This window comes from Ammodytes marinus, assembly GCF_949987685.1.
Source record: "Ammodytes marinus genome assembly, chromosome: 16".
Taxonomy (NCBI): Eukaryota; Metazoa; Chordata; class Actinopteri; order Uranoscopiformes; family Ammodytidae; genus Ammodytes; species Ammodytes marinus.
The window spans coordinates 883,515-897,367 of NC_137220.1; the positions used below are offsets into that span (position 1 = coordinate 883,515).

General features: G+C 41.9%; 1 protein-coding gene across 2 annotated transcripts in view; it reads right to left on the reverse strand.

Moving 5' to 3' along the window:
* Window positions 1–381: 381 nt before the first annotated feature.
* The window catches only part of jmjd6 (jumonji domain containing 6, arginine demethylase and lysine hydroxylase), a 21,957-nt gene continuing 8,485 nt past the window's right edge, over window positions 382–13,853 (reverse strand). Inside the window, exons 6-10 of one of the 2 annotated variants that reach the window (XR_013845239.1) lie at window positions 12,690–12,836; window positions 10,150–10,285; window positions 8,600–8,738; window positions 4,002–4,447; window positions 382–1,760 (exon numbers count right to left, since the gene is read on the reverse strand). Coding sequence is in view for 1 of the 2 variants with exons in the window: in XM_080043132.1 (XP_079899258.1) it covers window positions 4,322–4,447; window positions 8,600–8,738; window positions 10,150–10,285; window positions 12,690–12,836 (548 nt within the window). In the remaining variant the exon portion in view is untranslated. Of the gene's footprint in view, window positions 4,448–8,599; window positions 8,739–10,149; window positions 10,286–12,689; window positions 12,837–13,853 lie in introns of both variants that reach the window. The other variant, XM_080043132.1, reaches the window with a different exon arrangement.

Sequence of the window (13,853 nt, forward strand, 5' to 3'; positions counted from 1 at the left end):
TTAAACTTTGTCTGTTTGAATCGGTATATTTCTCCTATACAACTATCTTTAATGATTATTATCTAAAAAAAAAAATTCTCAATACTTCCAGAAATCTCAACTTCTAAATCAACTTTGGATTTTTTCATACGATGTTCACCTGTTGTAAATTATGAAATACATTTTTTAATTCCGCATAAACATTTCTGAAAAAAATTATTAAAACAAATTCAACTGGCAAAGTTTAATTTTGATATCTGCCGTATATGTTAACATTTTCACCCTACTCTCCTGCATTGTCTTGCCCTTAAACGATAATAGAAATAGTCATCACACTCACACACACGATTGATTAGACAAAGCAGGATTTTAGTCATAGAAAAAGTTTTTATTGATCGACAAAATAATGTTTTTCCACCACGTTAAAGCTGTTCTGAGCCCATGAGACCCACACAACACCTCGGCATTCGCTTACACAACTTATACACATATAAAAAGGTGCACTATGCTGTGTGTGTGTGTCTGTCTGTCTGTGTGCCTGTCTGTCTGTCTTTCTGTGTGTCTGTCTGTCTGTGTGCCTGTCTGTCTGTGTCTGTCTGTCTTTCTGTGTGTCTGTCTGTCTGTGTGCCTGTCTGTCTGTCTGTCTGTCTGTCTGTCTGTGTGTCTGTCTGTTGTTTCAAGAAATAATTTGTTTACAGTTTTTCCTCTAAAGGAAATCAATAAATTAATTTGTAAACCAAACTGTGGGCCCTGCTGCTGTAAACAACAACAGTGAAACAGTAACTTTTCAGCAAGCTTTCTAACTTCAAACAGTGTTCCAGGGATCACATTTTCCTGTGAGGAAAGTTTGTTATGAGAATATACCTTAGAAAATGTTTCACTTCTCTGACACACACAGTTATACACACTGCAGCTTTAACACACACACAGAGTTACCCACTGCAGCTTTAATCAGAAACAAACCGTCACATCTTTATTAGGCACTTTGAGTCAAAAGCAACAAGTTTCACACGAACAAACTTTACACATTACGGCAGATTTTATAGGATTCGAGACTTCAACATTAATCACAGATCTCCGACTGATGAACTAAGAAAGAGAAGAATTTCTGCTTCACGTCACTGTTAACTGAATTATTTGGGTTTTGGGCTTTTCGTCGGCAAAACAAGACATTTGATTCTAAGTTTTTACTGTTTTGAGATCGATTTCTAAGACAACAAACATTATTTTCTGTAGTTTCCAATTAGTTTTTGTCAAATCAGCTGAAACATTCCGCAACACACGTATTTTATGAGTTATTGAACATTATTTATTGAGTGAAAACGGATATTTCTGCATGTTTTCAGTTTGATCATCCGTCCGAGCCATTCATGTGAACACAATATCTCCAGAACGCTTTGAGGGATTTTCTCCAAACTTTGCTCTAATGTCTGTCTCTGTCTCTGTCTCTCTCTCTCTCCCTCTCCCTCTCTCTCCCTCTCTCAAAGATGAACCGAGTAGAGTCTGGAGGTCAAAATCCTGATAGTTTACTAGGAAATCAACGATCAATGATAATCTGAATTGTGTCGGTTTTGTTCGATCGACAGTTTGAAACCCAAATAGATTCAGTTTATTGTGACACAAGTTGAAGCAAAACAAAAGAAAAAAAAATCACTTTTTAAGAAGCGAGAGAAAGTTTTTTTTTAAACAAGATTTTGCTTTTTTTAAGCGTTGAACCGAATGTCAACTAAAAATAAGAACTGCTGCCGATTAACTCTATCAATCGATCGATCATTATTCATCTTTAAAAGGTGCTCCGAGGAACTTTCAGTTTGTGTTAGTTCTAGCGCCCCCTTTGGACAAAAGTGGTAGTGTTTTTACCACACCAGCTGTTGTTCCTGGGTGAGCGTATACCCATGACAAAGGGCATTAAGAAAAACTACATAAAAATAGCATTCTTTGCACTGATGGTCTCGTTTGCTGTTCCATGTAATTTATGATCATCAGAGGAACAATGAGACTGTTTCAGAAATATTTAAAAGTTCCTCGTAGCACCTTTAATCTCTGAGTATCCAACCCGAAGACACAGACGCAGCGGTGCATTGTGGGCGACGTAGTTCACTTCCACAGTTGTTTATTAGGACTGAAATACAAAATCAATATGACTGAATATTTCCCTCACACGCAGCAGATGGCACGTAGCAAAACGTCAACAACTTGTTTTTCCTCTGTGTTCCATTCAGTTTGACACCGGCAGTGTGTGTGTGTGTCTCTTTGTGTGTGTGTTTCTCTGTCTCTCTTTGTGTGTGTGTGTGTGTGTTTCTCTGTCTCCCTGTGTGCGTGTGTGTCTCTCTGTATCCCTGTGTGTGTGTGTGTGTGTGTCTGTGTGTCTCTCTGTCTCCCTGTGTGTGTGTGTGTGTGTGTCTCTCTGTCTCCCTGTGTGTGTGTGTGTGTGTGTGTGTCTCTCTGTCTCCCTGTGTGCGTGTGTGTGTCTCTCTGTCTCCCTGTGTGTGTGTGTGTGTGTCTCTCTGTCTCCCTGTGTGCGTGTGTGTGTTTCTCTGTCTCTCTTTGTGTGTATGTGTGTGTGTGTGTGTGTGTGTGTGTGTGTGTGTGTGTTAAACCGTTTAGTTGCATTAAGGCCGTCCTGCTCAAAGGAATAGCTGAACATTGTGTATTTTTATCTTGCTGACTCTCTCTGGTTCAAGACTGTGCGTGCATTTTTGAAGGGAGTCATGTTTAAAGGTCAGTCAGCGCTAGTTAGCTTAGCTCAAACACTGGTGGTCAATAGGTAACGTTAGCTTAGCTCAAACACTGGTGGCCCATAGGTAACGTTAGCCGGTCTCAGCTGACAGCAGGATAGAAAAAGGAAAAGACCCTGCGTTCCGAATCTCATACTTTCTACTATATAGTTTGGTAGAAAAAAGATTTAGGATGTCCTGATTCTTGTGGCCAGATTTAGGATGGTTAGAAGTACCCGGATGTCCTACTTCATGCGGCCAAGATTGTTAGTGTTGAAAACTGCATCCTATTTGGGCGATTCTGACCCACAATCCAGTTGCGCACGTGAAGTGACGTCACATCAACGAAGCCTCCATATGAAAACAACCGGGGATGTGACGGATATAAAAGCAAGAGGCAAGATCAAGGCGCAACGTTATGATGAAATAAGAGATTAAAGTATGTCCCAATAGTATGCCTACTGCATCCTAACTAGATTCTTTTTATCGTTGGATGTAGTATGTAGAATAGAATAAAGAAAGAGTATGCGATTCAGAGCGCAGGGAGAGTATGTGATTGAGAGCACAGGGTGAGGGTGTGTTCGGAACCCTTAATTGGCCCTAACGAGCGTCGGGTTGATCCGACCAGCTGACGAGGTGAACTAGATATTTGTGTTGACACGCAGACGGAGAGATTAACCACCGAGCTCCTACTGTTGCACCTTGAACTCTGTGTTCCAAATCACACACTCTTTCTTTTCCCTCTTCTAGATACTACATCTGACCATCAAATGTAAGAGTGTGTGTGTGTGTGTCTCTCTGTGTATGTGTGTGTGTGTTTCTCTGTGTGCCTCTGTGTGTGTGTGTGTGTGTGTGTCTGTGTGTGTGTTTCTCTGTGTGTGTGTGTGTGTGTGTGTGTGTTTCTCTGTGTGTCTCTGTGTGTGTGTGTCTCTGTCTGTGGCACTTTGAACATTTTCTAAATTTCAAAATAAAACCTGGCATTTGCAATATTTTTCTAACTGTACTGAACGTTTTATGGAAATATTAATATATATTTAGACAAATTTGGATATAATTCTGTAAAAATTGCAGCTTCACCTCTTACTGTTCTGATTTTTAGTCTGAAAGTCACGTCTGTATTTTAGGATATTATGATTTTGGACATTTTAAATTGAAACGCAGCCTTAAAATAAACAAATAAAATGTGTTCTGCCGATGTCACGAACAGGAACTCCAACAGAGTCAAACACTGATTGGTGTTGAAAAGCAAAAGCACATTGGTGGCATGTCTCCCTCTTTTAACTTCACAGGCAGCCAGCTTTAGACTTTTAAAAAGTTGCTACGAGGAACTTTCAGTGTGTGTTAATTCTAGCGCCCCCCTTTGGACAAAAAGCGGTAGTGTTTTTACTACGCCAGCTGTTGTTCCTGGGTGAGCGTATACTCACGACAAAGGCATTAAGAAAAACGATATAAAAATAGCATTCTTTACACTGATGGTCTCGTTTGCAGTTACATGTAATCTATGATCAGAGGAAAAAATTAGACCGTTTCAGAGATATCTAAAAGTTCCTCGTAGCGCCTTTAACAGGCTTCTAATCAGCTGTGTTAGATGGTTAGGGTGTGGGGGGGTTCAGGAGGGGAGGGGGTCACCGCGACGAGCTTCTCTCTTTGCTCACACAGTCGTCCTTGGTGCTGGAGTCTCCGTTGGCGATGGCGTTACACGTTCGTCTTTTCTTTCTGCGGTGAGACATGGCGTCCGCTCCCGAACCCGCCTGCATATTGGACAAGGGAACACAGATTATATTAGGCAAGGAAATACACTTAAATAATATGATATTCTTTTATATTTTCAGCTTTATTTGACAGTAATAGAGACAGAGATGAAAGGGAACACAAGATTAGCCAAGGAATTAATTTTTATTTGATTTTTTCTAAGCTTTTATTTTTCTTACAAAATAAAAGACAGACACCCCTTTCTTCACCTTTATTTTACAGTATTAAGGAGACAGAGTTGAAATGGGGCAGAGAGGGGAAGACATGGGGGATGGGGGGGGGGGCTCTAAACACTACACCACACGCGCCCCAAAACTATTTTGCTATTCTGAAATATGTTTCAGGGTCATTTCCGATAATTTCAAGAGACATTTTATATGAACAACCATATAAAATACCTTGTTTCCTTCACCAAGGATTTACAAATCAAATTCAAGACTTTTTATTTCCACTTAGAATTAAATGGAATGCCTTCTGCACTATCATTATTATTATTTTATTTATTTATTTATTTTAACCTTTATTTCTACAGGTAAATCCCATTGAGACCGAAGACTCTTTTACAAGGGAGACCTGTTTTCCTTTCCCACGTTACCATTCACACACACATTCACACACCGATAGCAGCAGGCTAACTATCGACATTCACACATCATAAACGTCTAAAGGGTATAATGGAGGATCAGAACCCATTCTATGCCCTGGAAAATGAATTTAAAGGCCTACTTCACCGGTTTGAATATGAAGGTGTATTGAATTCTGAGATCCTATGTAGTATAAATGTGCGAAAAAAATTAAAATCGGTTCATCCTAGCCTGAGAAAAAGCAGAAAGAGTGTTTTTTTAACCCTATATTTCTCTTTCTCGTGACATCACAGAAAGAGAAATATAGGGTTAAAAAAAAACTTACTTTGTAAATATTACTGTGATGTCTTTTACTGTGACATCACAGTAATATTTACAAAGTAAGTTTTTTTTTTAACCCTATATTTCTCTTTCTGTGATGTCACGAGAAAGAGAAATATAGGGTTAAAAAAAACACTCTTTCTGCCTTTTCTCAGGCTAGGATGAACCGATTTCAATTTTTTTCGCACATTTATACTACATAGGATCTCAGAATTCAATACACCTTCATATTCAAACCGGTGAAGTAGGCCTTTAAGTTTTAAGTTAAAGTGTTGATGCCGAGCTGCTCATTTTCAACTCTGTCTTTTGTAAATGCATATTCAGTCAATACAGTTAAAATCCCCCCAAATCATTTTCTATTTTGCTGGGGGCAATAGAAGCCCCAAAAATGAATTCCAAGGGCAATTTCTGATTTTTCAAGGGACATTTTGCCTCCAGCCCTGCTAAACATCCTGACCTAGAACACAGTGTACAGAGAGAGAGTGTGTGTGTGTGTGTGTGTGTGTGTATTACGTTACATGTGAGCACCTGTTGGCTGTCATGTATGGAAATACATACAGTACACAGGGACAAGCCGTGTGTTCTGACTTTTAACTGTCAGCTAAAATGTATCTGTCTCTCCCACACACACACAACACACACACACACACACACACACACACACACACACACACACACACACACACACACACACACACACACACACACACACACACACACACACACACACACACACAGAGTCTAACTTAAGCTGTTAACCCTTCCTGTGCTGGTTAACCAGGAGTCACAGCAGGAATAGAATAATGCTGCTGGGAGGTCTGAGGATAACATTTCAGGAAATTTTAAAATGGAGAATTTATTTCCAAATGTTCTTTGGGACATTTATAGATATTTTTAACTCCACAACAAACAAATATTTGCACCATTTTAAGAACACTAATTAAAGGAATACTTCACCCATACGGAACCGGCGTTCTATCATTATAAAATCACTATTATAATATAATGAATGAGGTTTTTCTTCCCTCAGTCTTCCCTTGGCCCAGCTGTCCTGTTAATCCTAACCCTTACTGTGATGTCACAAGAAGGAAACTGTAGGGTTAGACAGTGAGACCATAAAACACTCTTTCTGCCTTTTCTCAGGCTAGGATGATCCGATTTCATTTTTTTTTTGCACATTTATACTAAATAGGATCTCCGAGTTCAATACACCTTCATATTCCAACCGGTGAAGTAGGCCTTTAAACCTGCAGTGTGTAGAATTTTGGGTTTTATTTCCTAGCAGATTTTGTAGAAAGTAATTATAATATCCATAAGTACATTTAATTTAGTGCATAATAGCTGAAAAAAATGTTTTGAATTATAATTTTTTCCCTTAGAAAGGGTCTCATATATGTCCATATTTCTGCATATCTTGGACCAAGGCCTAGTGCCGCCATCTTGAAAGTGTCATAGTTGGAATGTCATCAGGTGCATTGTTTAAAATTTAGAATTGTTCTTGTCCTTGAAGGCCACTGTAGCTTCTGTTATTATTCTAAAGGGGTGGGGTTACCCAGGGAGTGTTGCATTCTAGAACTTTGTAGACCTTTCTTGATGATGTCATATTACACACTGCACCTTTAAGTAATTTAAAAAAAAGGTTGCTCTGTCAGCCATGTATGTCTCCCAGAGCTCAACAAAGTCCCTCCTCTTGCCCTTAGCAACATAAGTCAATCTTTCCAGCCCCGTACAGGTTGCCAGCTCTTTAATCCACGTTGCCAGTGGTGGAGCGTCCACAATTTTCCAGCAAAGTGCAACGTAGACCCAAAGTTAGATTGAATTGAACCTGAAATCGAGTCTGAAGACTTTTTTGTTTCCTTTTTAACTTGCAATTTTCATTTTATTTGCTTCTTTTATTATGTTTTTAAATCGAGTTTTAATTTTAATTTGCTTCTTTTATTCGCTTTTAAATGTCTTCTAATGTGTTTTATGTATTCTAATCTTGCCCCTGTAAAGCACTTTGAGTGGCCTTGTGTCTGAATTGTGCTATATAAATAAACTTGCCTTGCCTTGCCTTGTCTATTGATGCATCTATACCAGTATCTGATATCTGTCTGATGCAACTCACCACTTTACTGCTATCAATGTTCTGGGCGTTCTGACCACTTACTCTGAACCTGAAATATCTCCTCAGTCAGTCTAACTGTAAACAAGCCTTCTCAGGACCGCGTTAACCCAACCTTTATCTACCGCTGTAGAAATATAAAGGAATAAAAACATTTAAAGGTGAAGTAAGCGATTTATTTATGTTAATATAAGTGTTAAATCGCTCTTTATTCATACAGTGATCACTTACATAATGTGCGCGTTTCATAAAGCCGATCTCTCAGTCAGCTGTTCCGCATGTAATCGGCAAATAAACTTTTGGGGGATCCCGAAATTAATATCCAATCACAAGAGAGAACGCTACAAACCGACACCCGTCTCACTCATATATAGTATATACACTCCATGGTCTCACTGCCGGTGCACGCCAGAGCGACAGATGGGTGAATGTGTATGCGCCTACAATGGCGGAGCAGGTAAAAATCCTTCCCAATGTCTGTTTTGATGGTTTTTATCATGTTTTATCACACTTATGGATCTGAGATGATGCTAGATAACTCGCTGCTTGAAGACCGCAGTGCATTAATGTGGTGACGTAGGGACGAGCGAGGGGACTGCTAACTGCAGTAACTGACAGGAAGTTAGCTAAAAGAACCATTCTGCTTACAGCTCCTTAAACTGCCCTGCACCTCTATGGAATCAAACAGCGACCTCTGCTGGTAGAATGTATCATTGCACCGTTTATCAAATCCTACAAAACACCATTCAGGGACGAGCCAATAGCAAACTATGGGATGAGTGAGTGAGTGAGTGAGTGTCTGTCTCTCTATGTTTGTGTGTGTGCGTGAGTGTCTCTGTGTGTGTGTGTCTGTGAGTGAGAGAGTATGTGTGTGCATGTGAGCATGCATGTCTGTGTGCATATGTGTGTGTTTGTGCATATGTCTGTGTGATTGTCTGTGTGCATGTTTGCATACGTGTGTGTGTGTGTGTGTGTGTATCTGTGAGCATGTCTGTGTGAGTGTCTGTGTGCAAATATATGTGTGTGTGTGTGTGTGTGTGTGCATAAGTGTGTGTGTGTGTGTGTGTGTGAGTGAGTGAGTGAGTGAGTGTGTGTGTGTGTGTTTTATGTGTGTGTGTGTGTGTGTGTGTGTGTGTGCTTACATCAGAGTCTGAGTCTGAGGAGCTTGAGGAAGAGGAGGATGAAGAGTCACTGGAGCTGTCGGAGGCGATTCCCGTCGACTCCTGCAGATCAACTTTATCTGCCAACACCGCCAGGTCAGGACGCTCCTGCTTCAAGATGCTACAGACAGACAGACAGACAGACAGACAGACAGACAGACAGACAGACAGACAGACAGACAGACAGACAGACAGACAGACAGACAGACAGACACACAGACAGACAGACAGACACACAGACACACAGACAGACAGACAGAGGTTTATCTTTGTGCATTTGCAGCTCTATGAAATCCATTTTATTTTTTTCTAGCTGTAGTGACATTTTTATGGAAATATTAATAATATATTAAGACTAATTTGGATATAATTCTGTCAAAACTGCAGTTTCACCTCTTATTGTTTTGATTTTTAGCTTGAAAATCTTAGGTGTGAGTGAGTGAGTGAGTGAGTGAGTGAGTGAGTGACTCTCCGTGTGTGTGTGTGTGTGTGTGTGTCCATGTGTTTGTCTGTGTGCGTGTCCGTGTCTGGGTGTGAGTGAGTTTTTTTGTGTCTGTCTGTTTGTCTGTCTGTGTCTCTCTCTTTCTGTGTCTGTGAGTGAGTGAGTCTCTCTTTCTTTGTGCGTGTGTGTGTCTGTATGCGTGTGTGTGAGTGTGTCTCTCTGTGTGTGTGTGTGTGTGTGTGTGTGTGTGTCTGTCTGTTTGTGTCTGTGAGTGAGTGAGTCTCTCTTTCTTTGTGCGTGTGTCTGTCTGTATGCGTGTGTGTGAGTGTGTCTCTCTCTGTGTGTGTGTGTGTGTGTCTCTCTCTCCGTGTGTGTCTGTCTGTTTGTGTCTGTGAGTGAGTGAGTCTCTCTTTCTTTGTGCGTGTGTCTGTCTGTATGCGTGTGTGTGTGTCTCTGTCTGTCTGTCTCTCTCTCTGTGTGTCTCTGTCTGTCTGTCTGTGTGTGTGTGTGTGTGTGTGTGTGTGTGTGTGTGTGTGTGTGTGTGTGTGTGTGTGTGTGTGTGTGACTCTGTCTGTGTGTGTGTGTGTCTCTCTCTCTGTGTGTGTGGTTCTCTCTCTCTCTGTGTGTGGTTCTCTCTCTGTGTGTCTCTGTCTCTCTGTGTGTGGTTCTCTCTCTCTGTGTGTGTCTCTGTGTGTGTGTGTGTGTCTCTGTCTCTCTGTGTGTGTGTGTCTCTGTCTCTGTGTGTCTCTGTGTGTCTGTCTCTCTCTGTGTGTGAGTGTGTGTGTGTGTCTCTCTCTCTGTGTGTGTGTGTCTCTGTCTGTCTGTCTCTCTCTCTCTCTGTGTGAGTGTGTCTCTCTCTCTGTGTGTGTGAGTGTGTGTGTGTCTCTCTCTCTCTGTGTGTGTGTGTGTCTCTCTGTGTCTCTCTGTGTGTGTGAGTGTGTCTCTCTCTCTGTGTGTGTGTGAGTGTGTGTGTGTCTCTCTCTCTCTGTGTGTGTGTGTGTGTCTCTCTGTGTGTGTGTGTGTGTGAGTGTGTCTCTCTCTCTCTGTGTGTGTGTGAGTGTGTCTCTCTCTCTGTGTGTGTGGTTCTTACCGGTACCACTTGCGGGACAGTTTGGGTCGTCCCCGGACCGTCTTGTGCCAGACGATGGGGAAGTTAGTGGTCGAGGCAAAGTTCTGAGTGACAGCGATCGTCGTGTCCATGTTCAAAACCACGTGCCACCAGCCGCCTGCGCGCGCACACACACATACACACACACACACACGCACACACACGTTAACATTAACACCAGGGGACAAACATATACGTGATGATGAAGCCTAATTTCTAGCATGTTCCCTCCTGTGTGTGTGTGTGTGTGATTGTGTGCGTGCACTGTCTGTCTGTCTGTTTGTGTGTGATTGTGTGTGTGTGTGTGTGTGTGCTGTAATCCCCACAGGCAGACAGGTGAGGTAGATCCTGGGTTAATCTGTTATCATTAGGTGAATCTAGGTCACACATGTTGACATCCTCTACTCCATTCTGTTTACCATCTCATTTTAGAAATGCTCTGTGTAGATGTTAAAAGAGATGTTAGTTAGTTAGTTAGTTAAATCTTTATTGTCCACGGTGTGGAGATTCCTTCGGTCTCATACAAAAAACAACAAGCAGGACAACACAACAACAACAACAACAAAAGCAACAACAACAACATTTACACACAGACATCTTCAGGGCAAGAAGCAGGGCAGCAGTGGCAGTATACACATCAGCGGGACATGGTGTTCAGTACCCCAATCGCTTTAGGAGTGAAGGAATTTTTAAAAATGTTAGGATTTGCCCTTGGCACTCTGTAACGTCTACCCGAGGGAAGAAGTTCAAACTCCCTATGGAGTGGATGGGACGGATCGTTTGCTATTTTAACAGCTTTTTTCCTCAGCACTTCGTCGTACATACAACTTAAATGTTTCTGTTTTGTCCCTATGATTTTTGAGGCAAGGTTTATTATTCTCTGTAGCTTGCTTCTTCCTTTTACGTTTAGGTTACCATACCACATTGCCATATTAAAGGTTAAAATGCCCTCAATAAGGTTCTTATAAACTGTTTCCATAATGTGCTTGCTCACTCTGAATGAGTTGAGTTTGCGCAGTAGATGGAGACGTTGGTTACAGGTTTTAATGATGTTGTAACATTGTTAAAAAAAACATTTGTAAAACAATTTTGTCTCGGGGCGCTCCGGTGGTGTAGTGGATAGAGCGCGTACCATATCGGCTCCGGCCTTCGTTGCAGTGGTCGCGGGTTCAAATCCGACCCGTGGATCTTTACTGCATGTCATCCCCCCCCCCCCTCTCTCTCTCTCTGTCTCCCCATTTCAACTCTGTACTGTCTAATAAAGCTCTCTCTCTCTCTCTCTCCCCATTTCAACTCTGTACTGTCTAATAAAGCTTGAAAATGACAAAAAATTATCTTAAAAAAAAAAAAAAAGTTTATAATTGTCATTTTAAAAAGGTTAAAAATATCCCATTAAGATGTTCAAAGTGACCTCATCGACTTTTTATTTTCTGCTTAACATCTGCCTTTAGTTTCAACAATGTCATTAGAAACCTGTAAAGTACAGTTAGTAGTTTATTTTATTTTGTCTTTTGTTTGTGTTAATTGTTTTGTGTGTCTGTGTGCGTTCTGTGAGAGAGAGAGAGAGAGAGAGAGAGAGAGAGAGAGAGAGAGAGAGAGAGAGAGAGAGACAGGGAGAGAGAGACAGAGAGAGAGACAGAGAGAGAGACAGAGAGAGAGACAGAGAGAGAGACAGAGAGAGAGACAGAGAGAGAGAGACAGAGAGAGAGAGACAGAGAGAGAGAGACAGAGAGATAGAGAGAGAGAGATAGAGAGAGAGACAGGGAGACAGAGAGAGAGAGAGCGAGAGGGAGAGAGAGAGACAGAGACAGAGAGAGAGAGAGAGAGAGAGAGAGACAGAGAGAGAAGGAGACAGAGAGAGACAGAGAGAGAGACAGAGACAGAGACAGAGACAGAGACAGAGACAGACACAGAGAGAGACAGAGAGAGAGAGAGAGAGAGAGACAGAGAGACAGAGAGAGAGACAGAGAGACAGAGAGAGAGAGACAGGGAGACAGAGAGGGAGAGACAGGGAGACAGAGACAGAGAGAGACAGAGAGAGAGAGAGAGAGACAGAGAGAGAAGGAGACAGAGAGAGAGAGACAGAGAGAGAGAGAGACAGAGAGAGAGAGACAGAGAGAGAGACAGGGAGACAGAGAGGGAGAGACAAAGAGAGGGAGAGACAGAGACAGAGAGACAGAGACAGAGAGAGAGAGACAGAGAGAGAGACAGGGAGACAGAGAGGGAGAGACAAAGAGAGGGAGAGAGAGAGACAGAGAGAGAGAGACAGAGACACACACAGAGAGAGAGACAGAGAGAGAGAGAGACAGAGAGAGAGAGACAGAGAGAGAGACAGAGAGGGAGAGACAGAGACAGAGAGAGAGAGAGAGAGAGAGACAGGGAGACAGAGAGGGAGAGACAAAGAGAGGGAGAGACAGAGACAGAGAGAGAGAGACAGAGAGAGAGAGGGAGACAGAGACAGACAGAGAGAGAAAGAGACAGAGACAGAGAGACAGAGAGAGTGAGTTAGTTAATGGACTGACCAGGCACGAACACGGTCTCCCCGGGCCCCTGCAGGATCTCCATGGGGCTGAACTCTGGCGGCCAGGACGGCTGCTGCGTCCGCGGGTAAATCACGTTGAACCAGGTGATAGCCTCGTCCTGCTGGCTTCCCCCCTCCTCACGACTCACTGTGGAGAGTCAACATTACATTGTACACAAATAAATGCCATTCTATAGCCTATCCTATATTTGCCCAAAGACATAGTAAAGAGACAGACCAATTGAATTATGGTGTGGTAGGTAGGCCTATATATATATATTTTAGTATTAAAACCATCATTTGGATTTTCAATTAATAAACAGACTCATTTTAAATGTACATATCCACCTTCTGTCCTTTATCTATCCGTTCATACAACAATATACAGAGAAAATTCGAATTTTTCGGGCATATTTCGAATGGTAAAATTAATCGTGATTTATCCACAGAATCCTGTGATTAATCTGATTAAAAATGTTAATCGTTTGACAGCCCTGTATATTATATTACATTACAGAATTAAGTAGGATAGGTTCATTACATTACATTTTATTTAGCTGACGCTTTTATCCAAAGAGACTTCCATTAAGGTCATTCAACCATGAAGGAACAAACTCAGAACAACAGGAATCTGCAAAGTGCCACATGTAATAGTAACATGCTGATAAAATGTATTGTAGTTTAAGCTCATTTTGACAATAGTTTAGCTGAGGTTCAGGTATCTTGTAGATAGTAGGAGTGTGTGTGTGTGTGAGTGCCTGAGTGAGTGAGTGAGTGAGTGTGAGTGTCTGAGTGAGTGTCTGAGTGAGTGTCTGAGTGAGTGAGTGAGTGAGTGAGTGAGTGAGTGAGTGAGTGAGTGAGTGAGTGAGTGAGTGAGTGAGTGAGTGAGTGAGTGAGTGAGTGAGTGTGTGGGAGTGAGTGAGTGAGTGAGTGAGTGAGTGAGTGAGTGAGTGTGTGTGAGTGAGTGAGTGAGTGTGAGAGTGTCTGAGTGAGTGAGTCTGTCTGAGTGTGAGTGTATATATGTGTGTGTGTGTGTGTGTGTGTGAGTGTCTGAGTGAGTGAGTGAGTGAGTGAGTGAGTGTGAGTGAGTGAGTGTGTGTGTGTGTGTGTGAGAGTGTGTGAGTGAGTGTGAGAGTGTCTGAGTGAGTGTGAGAGTGTCTGAGTG